Source organism: Tachypleus tridentatus, chromosome 5 (genome assembly GCF_004210375.1).
Source record: "Tachypleus tridentatus isolate NWPU-2018 chromosome 5, ASM421037v1, whole genome shotgun sequence".
NCBI classification, from domain to species: Eukaryota; Metazoa; Arthropoda; class Merostomata; order Xiphosura; family Limulidae; genus Tachypleus; species Tachypleus tridentatus.
In genome coordinates this window covers 47,154,513-47,166,944 of record NC_134829.1, presented here as the reverse complement: position 1 = coordinate 47,166,944, position 12,432 = coordinate 47,154,513, and the positions used below count along the sequence as shown (strand labels likewise).

Here is a 12,432-nt window from a genome sequence, read left to right as displayed (position 1 = left end):
TTAGATGACAGTAGACTATATCATTGTATTGATATAAAGTTAGATGACAGTAAACTATATCATTGTATTGATATAAAGTTAGATGACAGTAGACTATATCATTGTATTGATATAAAGTTAGATGATAGTAGACTATATCATTGTATTGATATAAAGTTAGATGACAGTAAACTATATCATTGTAGTGATATAAAGTTAGATGACAGTAAACTATATCATTGTAGTGATATAAAGTTAGATGACAGTAGACTATATCATTGTATTGATATAGAGTTAGATGACAGTTCACTATATCATTGTATTGATATAAAGTTAGATGACAGTAAACTATATCATTGTATTGATATAAAGTTAGATGACAGTAGACTATATCATTGTATTGATATAGAGTTAGATGACAGTTCACTATATCATTGTATCGATATAAAGTTAGATGACAGTAGACTATATCATTGTATTGATATAAAGTTAGATGACAGTAGACTATATCATTGTATTGATATAAAGTTAGATGACAGTAAACTATATCATTGTATTGATATAAAGTTAGATGACAGTAGACTATATCATTGTATTGATATAAAGTTAGATGATAGTAGACTATATCATTGTATTGATATAAAGTTAGATGACAGTAAACTATATCATTGTAGTGATATAAAGTTAGATGACAGTAAACTATATCATTGTAGTGATATAAAGTTAGATGACAGTAAACTATATCATTGTATTGATATAAAGTTAGATGACAGTAGACTATATCATTGTATTGATATAGAGTTAGATGACAGTTCACTATATCATTGTATTGATATAAAGTTAGATGACAGTAAACTATATCATTGTATTGATATAAAGTTAGATGACAGTAGACTATATCATTGTATTGATATAGAGTTAGATGACAGTTCACTATATCATTGTATCGATATAAAGTTAGATGATAGTAGACTATATAATTGTATTGATATAAAGTTAGATGACAGTAAACTATATCATTGTATTGATATAAAGTTAGATGACAGTAGACTATATCATTGTATTGATATAGAGTTAGATGACAGTTCACTATATCATTGTATTGATATAAAGTTAGATGACAGTAAACTATATCATTGTATTGATATAAAGTTAGATGACAGTAGACTATATCATTGTATTGATATAGAGTTAGATGACAGTTCACTATATCATTGTATCGATATAAAGTTAGATGATAGTAGACTATATAATTGTATTGATATAAAGTTAGATGACAGTAAACTATATCATTGTATTGATATAAAGTTAGATGACAGTAGACTATATCATTGTATTGATATAGAGTTAGATGACAGTTCACTATATCATTGTATTGATATAAAGTTAGATGACAGTAAACTATATCATTGTATTGATATAAAGTTAGATGACAGTAGACTATATCATTGTATTGATATAGAGTTAGATGACAGTTCACTATATCATTGTATCGATATAAAGTTAGATGATAGTAGACTATATAATTGTATTGATATAAAGTTAGATGACAGTAGACTATATCATTGTATTGATATAAAGTTAAATGACAGTTCACTATATCATTGCATTGATATAAAGTTAGATGACAGTAGACTATATCATTGTATTGATATAAAGTTAGATGACAGTAAACTATATCATTGTATTGATATAAAGTTAGATGATAGTAGACTATATAATTGTATTGATATAAAATTAGATGACAGTTGACTATATCATTGTATTGGTATAAAGTTAGATGGCAGTAGACTATATCATTGTATTGATATAAAGTTAGATGACAGTAGACTATATCATTGTATTGATATAGAGTTAGATGACAGTAGAGTGTATCATTGTATTGATATAAAGTTAGATGACAGTAGACTATATAATTGTATTGATATAGAGTTAGATGACAGTAGACTATATCATTGTATTGATATAAAGTTAGATGACAGTAGACTATATAATTGTATTGATATAAAGTTAGATGACAGTAGACTATATCATTGTATTGATATAAAGCTAGATGACAGTTCACTATATCATTGCATTGATATAAAGTTAAATGACAGTAGAGTATATGACTGTGTTGCGGTTAAAGAGTTGTTAAGTGTTGTTAATGTATGAAAATCTTCTGTCGTTTCTCATCTCAGTATTTTGCTAACTGGGAACCCTGGGGATAATATATGGAAAGATTAAATCCGAATGTCGGTATGCGTGTACCATTCTCTGGGAGCTCTGAGGGTCCATATGAAGTTCGATCACAAGAGGTTAAGCCGTTCGACTGGTATAAGTGGACATACGTGCGCAAACGTTCAGAATTTTGTGAAATAATGATTGAAGTTAGAACCACTAGTTAACAACTTGTTAATACCTGAAATGTAATGAAGTTGTCTACGTCTACTATGGGATTGTCGTTATCAGGTCTCCTTCATTTGTCAATGGTAAGTTTAAAAGACTTCACCGTTGTAAGTTCGTAAACGTACCGCTGACCCAACGTGAGGCAAGAATAGTGCAGATAGCGCAACGTGTGGCTTTGCGTAAAGAAAAACAAACACTTTGTCTGCTCATGATATTATTGTTAAAGTTAACTGATCTTTATGTGTATTTTTTAAGATTATCTTGAATATTTTTCGTTGTTACTTACAGATAAACGTCAATCTTGAAAAATGAATAACAGTAAGAATTATATAACGTAATAAATTTAGTTTGGATTAAGTCAATCGGTTGTTTGTTTTGAATTTCACACAAAGCTACACGAAAGTTATCTGTGCTAGCCATCCCTAATTTAGCAGTGTAAGATTAGAGGGAAGGCAGTTAGTCATCACCACCCACCGCCAATGAATAGTGGGGTTAACCGTTACGTTGTGTACATCAGAATATCGCTTGAATGAACAGAAATTTGTTGTTATAAACCAAATAATTGGCCACATTACTTTTAGCTAAACACTTTTTAGAAATTAAATAAGAAACTGATTGGTTAGACAATAAAATACTTTATACTGATTACAACTTGTAAAAGTAATTCATCGTAAGAGGATCGATTGAAATGTAACCTTTCCTTCATTTTCCAACTAAGTTAACACTGTATAATTACGAACCAGTTGTTATTCCAGTGTAGTTTGTATACATTTCCCAACTAGGTTAATACCTGATGATGGTCAACATTTAAAGTGTTTGAACCTGTGTATTGTAAGTAAGGAGCTTCTGAATCTTCGAACAAAAATTTTAGTTTGGCTTGAAACAATTCCATGCATTTCACTTGTCCATAATATTAATTCAACGCTTTAGTCCTTCTTACGTCTAAGCATTTTATTTTTAAGGAAAACACCAAAGTACCAGAAATTTAAAACTATGCTTATTAATCTGTTTCGTATAAATTATCAAAGATATTTATCAACACTTTCCAACTGTAACTGTAACTTCCTAACGGTTATCATGACTGTCTTAGTTTTAGTTAACCATAATGGGTTCTCCAAACTCTACGGATCACGTTGATTAAACTATGTAACACAAATTTTGTTCCTGGATAGTATGTGTTATATCTTAATTGCTTATGTTGTAAAACTACAGAAAATGGACATTATTCCCTTCAAACTTTGCTTTTGTGACCTGTATAATGAAATTTAGAAATGAACCTATTTTCTATGTAAAAGCGGGCAAATTTGCACATTTTTATTTACATAAGGTCTGAATAAAACAACATATGAATCAATATTTAAATGTGTTTATACCAAAGTTATATAAAAATGTTTAGAAGTGAATAGTTTTTCGAAATTTGCGACTGCAATGTAAACCACTTTCACATATCAGCCCCCAAATATAGATTCCCATCATGTTTTCGTTATACGCTCCCAGGTCACAAAAGCAAAGTTTGAAGGAAAAAAATAGGTCTTTTCCATTTACTTTAGACATAAGCAATTGGGAAATAACACTTTCTTCCCAGGAACAAGAAAAAGTAAAAATTATGTTACATAGTGTTATTAACTATCTATTTAATATAGTCACGTACTTAGGTTTAAAGTACGTATGATAAAGTTGTGGCAGTTGGATATCAACGTTGTAAATGGTAGTAGCTATAAATGCAGTGATTCTTGATTACGAGAAATCCACTTGAAATACAAATGTATCTTAGAACGGTTGGTATGGGTATTAACACTTTAATTGATAAGGAGAGAACAACGTTTCGACCTTCCTAGGTCATCTTCAGGTTAAGAGAGTTTGAATGTGACCGATAACCAACAACCTATTTTTCCAAGTAGAACTGAAAACATCTATTTCCCTGAAACATCTCAGAACAGTATCTTAAACAACTTTTTCAAATAATTTTTACACAAAACTATCAACATAATTTCACAGAAAATAAATCTAAAAAAACAACCTCACACAAAAATATATTAATTCTATAAACAACCTAAAATGAGACAACAACATCAAAATACTAAAAGCAGATAAAGGCAATGCTATAGTTGTAATGAACACAAATGAATGCATTTAAAAAAAATGAACAACATCTTATCAGATACAAAACAATTTAAACTATTAAACACAAATCCAACAAAAACACATGAAAAGCAGTTAAACAAAATGCTACTACAAATGAAAAAAACAACCAGCATAATATCAGAAAACATTTATTCTTACCTACGAAAGAGCGACTCACGCACACCACAATTATATGGCACCCTTAAACCTCACAAACCTGATTGTCCACTACGACCCATAACGTCGGCCTACGAATCATTTAACTACAACCTCGTTAAGTATATAGCGTAAGCATTTTATAAATATTTGACATCAGCGGGCTCCTTTTACAAAGACTCTTTCAACTTTAAATATATTTTTAATCAACTGAATCATAAAGCCTTGTTGGCCAGTCTTGATGTAACCTCCCTCTTCACAGAAGTCCCAACAACTGAAGCCTGCAAGATAGTTTCAGAACTTTATATCCAAGACTCCAACCCATTTATACACATCTGCAGCAACCATTATAGAATTCATTACCACCAAAACTAACTTAATGTTCAATAATCAAAACTTCCTGCAGATAAATGCCCTAAGTATGTGGAATCTCGTGTCGCCAGTTCTAGCCAACATTTTTATTTCACAGATTGAATCACAAGCTATCAATTCAGCATTACACCCATCACTACACTGGTACAGGTAATTTAGTGATAAAATTGCTGGATTCACATGTACACAACACACACTTGCTTTTCCAGTCACGTTAACCTGATATACCCTAACATTAAGTTCACCTGTGAACAGGACAAAAAACTAACCAAGTAGCATTTCTTAACCTCAAAATCACTAGAACTGATACACAATTCAAAACAGCAATTTACAGAAAAATGACCCATACTGGATTATACATTCCCTGGGACTCAGCACATGAAACAAAACAAAAACTCAACATATTAAGAAACCAAATAAACACAGTCATAAAACTATGTTAACCTGATAAAATTAACGATGAAATCAACAAAATAAAACAACACTTCATCAACATCAACAAATTTTCTGAAAAACCGTGGTAACTTTAGGTGTGGTAACTGGAAACTTTCTGTCGATATAGTCGACTAGGCCCGGCATGGCCAAGCGTGTTAAGGCGTGCGACTCGTAATCTGAGGGTCGCGGGTTCGCATCCCCGTCGCGCCAAACATGCTCGCCCTTTCAGCCGTGGGGGCGTTATAATGTGACGGTCAATCCCACTATTCGTTGATAAAAGAGTAGCCCAAGAGTTGGCGGTGGGTGGTGATGACTAGCTGCCTTCCCTCTAGTCTTACACTGGTAAATTAGGGACGGCTAGCACAGATAGCCCTCAAGTAGATTTGTGCGAAATTCAAAAAACAAACAAATACTCGACTAGTTTTAACGTTGTGCACGAGAATAGGAGAGAATACGCCATGACTCTTTTTTGACGTTTGAATTTAAGACACAAGCATTTGAAAAGAGAATACGTCTTTTAACGCTAAGTTCTGATAATATTTTGGAATTTTGAATGTTATTTCATTTTATTATTTTTATCTTTAGAAATTAGAGTTAAATAACAAAAATTAATGAGATGTAGTAAGTTTAAGCCCTGAAATAGTAGGTATAAGTTCTTAATTTAGTTTTAGTTGTATAACATACAGTATAACATTAAATTAGGCTTAGTACCGGTAGTAGCTCTTAAGGTTTAGTTATAATTCAACTTGCAATGAGTTTGTAAAATAAATTAAATACGTTGTGTTTTTTGTAATAAATACAGTATAAAACTAGCTATTGTCAAAATTATGTTTTTAACAGTGTTAAACAACAGGCTACTGGTGTTTACTTATTGTATCGAGTGTGTATTTTAAATTCTAAAAATAATACAATGGTTAAGACTAGTTCGGGGTTGAGCAATCACAGTTTCCAATACATAAAAACGAATGTATATTATTTCGTAACTCTGGACTACTGAGCACTTTTAAAGAATCTAGTGCAGTGAAGCACCGTTAAGCCGCGGTATTTGGGGGGGGGGGGTCAACCTGCTTAACCGCGGCTTAAACCTTTGTTGAAAATTGAGGAAGTTACTGGTACATCATCATCAATGGAGTGATTTCTATTGGGTTTGTGGCCAATATTTATACAATTCCACAAAAATATCGGATTATCGAATTAAAAATAATACTTTAATTATTGATCACTTTTTTCACGGATTTACCGCTGATTAACTTCAATGTATGGAGAGGTGTGATTCGGTAACAATGGCGGCCTCCATAAAACTGACATAGAGAGCGGATAAGGTAGATTAACGGTCGAATTCTATTGTAATATATTTTATTTATTTCCCAAATTAAAGCAAATCCTTTTTAAATATCCCCTTGTAGTTGTAAAGCCAGGATTAAATTCGTAAGCCGCGTTTTTACCCGTTCTTAAATTAGCGGTGACAAGTCTTGCTACAGCAGCTTAAGCGATTTCGCGGTTTACTGGTACGCGGCTTAATGGCGCTCCACTGTGCTGAGGATATTCAATTTATGTGTGTAGTTTGAAAGTTGGGGGCTATCCTTAACTAAAGCTGAGAAAATAAATAAAGAGAACTATAAACTAGGAAATGACAGTGGGGCCCTAAGAGGAGCCTAAACTTTTACGTGCGAGGGAGACATAGCTAAGACTAACGATGACATTCATAAAGTTAGAAAACGTAGTATTAGGGTTAAAAGTAGTGAACTTAACTGTAAAGACCCTATTCTATTGAGTAACAGATTTCAGCTCTTAGTTTATGTGGATGAGGAAGTATTGGAGAGAGGGAAAGGAATAGAGAAGGATATGGATTATGAACTTAAAGAGGTTATAGGTGAGTCCTTGACACAGCATGTAGATAGAATAGTCTGTGGGGTAAATAGGGAGAAAGTAAGATTATGCTACCCTGGGGAATATCTGAAAGATATAACTGACAGAGTAAGAGGTACAATAAACGGAACTGGCAAAGATGCAGTATTTGATTAATAGGCACAAGGGGTTGATAAAAACCGTGTCAGTGGTATTGTCAAGAATTAATTGTGGAGATAAAATTTTGAGTGGGTAACTATGAATAAATGCTAGGCTGAAATTAATATGTAAGATTGGGCAGGTTAGCTGGTTGGATTTGTGGGATTGTTCAGTGGGAGGAGGGAACTTTTGGAATGAATGATGTACACTTGAGTAGGAAAGTGCCTGGCATGTTTACAAGGGCAATTAACTTGTCCATAAGGGAAGTTTTATACTAGGATAATATAGTGGTGAGGGTAAAGATAAATCAAATGAAACAAAACTGAGATGTAGAGGAAAGTTTAACACAGAAAACTGGTAGAAAAATAGGCTTACTTGTTACTATTGTAATTCTAGAAGTATAAAAAATAAATAAATTACTTTATGAAAATTGTAACAGTAAAATATTTTGGTACAATGGAAACAACTGAAACCTAGTTAAATACAGATGATTTTAACAACAGAAATTTATTTGAAGTGCTATAGGTTATTTAATAGAGACAGAACAGTAAAGTGAGGGGAAGAAGTGGCTCTATATATGTAAAGATTTCAGCTGTTAGCAAAGTCATAATTATGGGTGATTTTAAATTTAGACACATTGATTAGGACATGGTAGAGTCAAACCATGAGGAAGAAAAGGTTTTGGAAACTTTTAAGATGAATTTCTTTACCAGCTGAACAAGGAACTTATCAGAAATGCTATTTTAGATTTATTGTTAACTTCTAATACAGAAATGGTTGAGAGGGTGGAAACTGGAGAACACTGAGGTATAAGTGACCATTGCTTATTAAGTTTTGTGTTTTCTTGCATGTGGAAATGAGGAATAATGATATTTTGATTACAAACCTTTCATGAAAAACAAATTTTAAGGAGATGAAACAACAATTATCTGTTGTAAATTGGGTAGCTGAGTTATTTAGAGACATTGAGCAAATGTGGAAATTTTTTTAATATTCAATATTCAAAACAAATATATTACATGAAGGAAGAAATGGATAGCTACAAGTAAGAAAACCAAGTTGACTCACAAAGGGTAAAAGAGATAAAATTAAAGAAAAGTATCACAAACTTAAGAAATTTAAATTGATTGTTATTACAGAAGATTCTAGAAGACCAAAATGGTCTGCAAAATAGAAAATTATGACATCCAAATACATAAAAGTCGTAAATAATTTTTTGAGAGATAAGTTAACTAATTGGATAAAAAGAGTGGCTTCATGGAAGAAAGCAGAGGGTTGTGATAAATAGAGATCATTCAAAGTGGATTAATGTTTCAAGTGTTCAGGGTTCAGTCTTGGGATTATTGCTCTTTTTTATTTTTACATCAATGACACAGATGAAGAAGTGGTGAATAAATTACTTGAATTTGCTGATGACATCAAGGTCTTTGGTGTTGCTGGCTGTGAAGAGGATGCTGTTGATTTATCATAATTTAAATTATAAGTCATATGTGGATGGGAATATCCTTAACAGTATCATAAAAGAAAAGAATCTTGATGTAAAGGTTCATCAGTCTCTTAAGCTATCTAAGCAATGTGCTGTTGGTAGTGGTAAGGGCAAGTAGGATTTTAGGTTATATGTACAGAAATATTGAATACAAGTCAAAAGAGGTTATAATTTCATTGTATAGGTTGCTGGTTATGACACATTTGAAGTATTGTGTTCAGCCTTTGGAAATACATTGAACTGTTGGGTTACCAAAATGATACTTGAGATGGAAGGGTAAATATATTTGAGATATTAAAATTCTCAAAATTGTTTTCTCTTGAAAAAAATAGGAGTTAGAGAGGATCTTATTGAAGTGTAAGATTGTAAAAGGCATTGATAATGTTGATGCATCAACATTTATCACGCTTTACATTGAGAATTATGCAAGTAGGAGACACAAATATAGATTTAAGCAAGGTACAAGCTGTCTTCAACTAAAGCAGTTTTATTTTTCAAATAGAATGGTTGCCTTTGAATGTTGTGGGAGCAGTGAATTTGAGTGAGTGTATAGGGAATATTACTGGATAAATGAGTACTAAGTGCTGGGTTTAATTTCTTTAATAGTTTTAGTTTGGCATAGAGGATTGGACAGGTAAGATGGACCAATAGGTCCCTTGTTGTTTCCACGTGTTATGTTAATAAGTTAATTTCAATTGATTCAGTTGTTACCCTCCTCAAAGATAGGTGTATAAGTAGCATCTAATTACATCATTAAGAATTTAATAAGAAAACAAACAAGGGGAACTCTGTCTAACATTTTCCTTTTCATAATATTTACATCCTTAACGAGTACCCTGAGCTTGTTTAAAATAAATAACAAGCCACTTTCAGTGTAATAGACCATTATTACTACTTTGAAGTTATTTAACTACTTATACTTTCTTCTAAATTATTACCTATTTTCAAGTAATCATTAATAACAAACTGTTTTCAAGAAACTTTTAATAAACTGTATTCAAGAAACCCTTCAAAGGAAACTGTTCTCAAAAAACTCTTAATAAAAAACTGTTTTCAAGAAACCGTTAATAATAATATTTGTGATATTATATATATATATATATATATAATTCATATTAATTTAATTATTCATAAAATTGCAGGTGCAGACTATCTTACTCTCATGCAGTGGACTGGCGGATGAGGACCTTAAAGAAACATTATGTTCTCTAGAAGACGATCACAATCAGTTCACCAATGAGGTATTTTTAAATATTCTAGTCAATTTTCTATTGTATGTATAGTGTTTGGAGTTATTTTCTCACAAGGGTGAACCTATATTTACATAGGAGTTTAAGAATGTTCAGGATTACTGTGGGGAATAAAAGCCAATCAAAACACTCTTCATATAATATACCCTCCACCACTATAAGCAACCTATTCTTGTCCAAGGTTACTTATGAAGGATGAAATTCCTTGAAACTGGTATAAGTCAGTGGAAAGTATGAATGTAATAAGAGTGTTGTGTCTATACTTATGTATTTATATTAATGTTTGTGTTGTACAGTTCTCACATATTCTTTTCTTAACGTTATACCACCAGTGTTAGATTATAGAAGTTTTTCTTGTTTGCTTTTTTTTGGCATACATTCGAGTACAAGTGATAGTGGTCCCTTTATACGCAGGGCACCTGTAACTGTACCTACTGCACATTATAGTTCGGTTTATGTTCAGAGTTAGACATAACGGTCATAAAACCTTGAGTGATGTGGATATCAGAACGTATTAGAATTCCATCCTTGTAACCATGACAACATCAATGTCTAACAGATGTAAAAGGTACAGTGTTTAGTTACTGTTAGTTAGGCAAATGTAAAGAATTAAAACTTTCTGATACAAATAGAAAATTTGATATTTCACCAATATATCAAGGAAGAAGTTTCACATTTCATGATTAACATTTTCAGGTTGTCTTAAACATTGCCATAGTACACCTGATAAGAATAAAATTTAACAGACACATTGTATGTATATGATCTATTGGAAAGACAGTGTACTGAAAGATTCAGTGATTTTTGGTTTTAATTAAATAATTATAATAAGCCCATAGAAACATTCTAAATGTAGGCCAACTGAAACCTATCCTCTTCTAACATTTAGGAGGTTCTTATACGTTGTTTTAAAATGCAACAAAATTGAAACCACTGTCTTAAGTCACATTGACTTCCAATTTAAGGTATCAGTTTTTTTGTTGTTTTTTTTGTATTTACATAAAAATTAAAATTCTTGTTGCCAAACTGGTTGGTTATTTGGTGCCATAGTCCCTTGCTGGGTCAGTGGTAAATTTACCGATTTACAACTTAAAAATCTAGGGTTAGATTCTTTGTGGTGGATGCACTAGCTGGTCCAGTGTGGCTTTGTTCTAAAACAAATAAACTATGGTGTTCACAAATGTTGAAAACTGTTAGTTGTAAAGTCATCATTCCCTGCTGGTACAGCAGAAAGTCTATGGATTTACAATGGTATAATCAGGGATTCAATTCCCCTCAGTGGACTCAGCAGATAGCCCAATCTAGCTTTGCTATGTGACTGGAATTGGAACCTGCAGCCCTTACGTTACAAGTCAAATGCCTTTGTCACATGGCCATGCTGGGCCTATTTGGAGAGTAAAATGGATTAGTTTGAATCAACTTTTTAAGGCTTTACTAAACATGTTAACAGAAATTGAAAGTTTTTTGCAAAATGTTTTGATTATTTTTTGAGAATTCAATTTGCTTCAATTTAAATGTCTTCTAAAAATTACAGCAAAAAATTGCAATTTTCAGCTCTTCATAATTTCACATTCCTATTATGTTGCCCTTAGTCTTAGCTATTAATTGAAAATCTACTAAAATAAAAACATTTAATGTTATTAGGGTGTTTATTTCTTGTATTTAGAATGTATGTAATTTTGTATATCTTTGAATTTTCCTCCTTTTATACATTTTTAAATTACCGCTTGTGTTAATTTTAATAGATTTTGAGTTTATACAGAAAATAAACTAATTTTACCGTGTTGCTTGGTTTCATTGTAATATAAGAGTTATTTTAAAGTTTACGTATTCAAGTTAAGTTAACTCTAATTTCACTCCAATGACTAACCACATTTATAATCCAATGAAGTGCTAGGATTTTAAATTTAGGATTTACCACTTATCACTTGATCTATTCTAGTGGGTGAACTGTGTTAGAAATGGAGTTTTAAGGACTTGGGCAGATCAACCAAGTACATTTCTGCAGGTAGGAATTTGCTAATTAGAAAAATCATGTACCTTTGTGTCATGTTTTCATCTCAGAGTCTTGTGTTAAATCCAGTTTTGCTACACTAAAATAATTATTCATTGGTTTTATACATGCTAGTCTATGAAAACAATGTTTACTATACCGTAAGTATTACAATAGGAAGGTTTTGAGTTACTACCATTTGTAGCGACGTTAATCTGATAAAATAATAACAAACCTAAAAT

The 12,432-nt window shown here is 31.7% G+C and overlaps 1 protein-coding gene across 1 annotated transcript in view; it reads left to right on the top strand.

Annotated features, from left to right (window-relative positions):
• Positions 1–12,432, top strand: part of LOC143251087 (uncharacterized) — a 60,994-nt gene that overhangs the window by 44,365 nt on the left and 4,197 nt on the right. The window contains exons 17-18 of the mRNA XM_076502449.1: positions 10,090–10,188; positions 12,140–12,205. Coding sequence (XP_076358564.1) covers positions 10,090–10,188; positions 12,140–12,205 — 165 coding nt within the window. The remainder of the gene's footprint in view (positions 1–10,089; positions 10,189–12,139; positions 12,206–12,432) is intronic.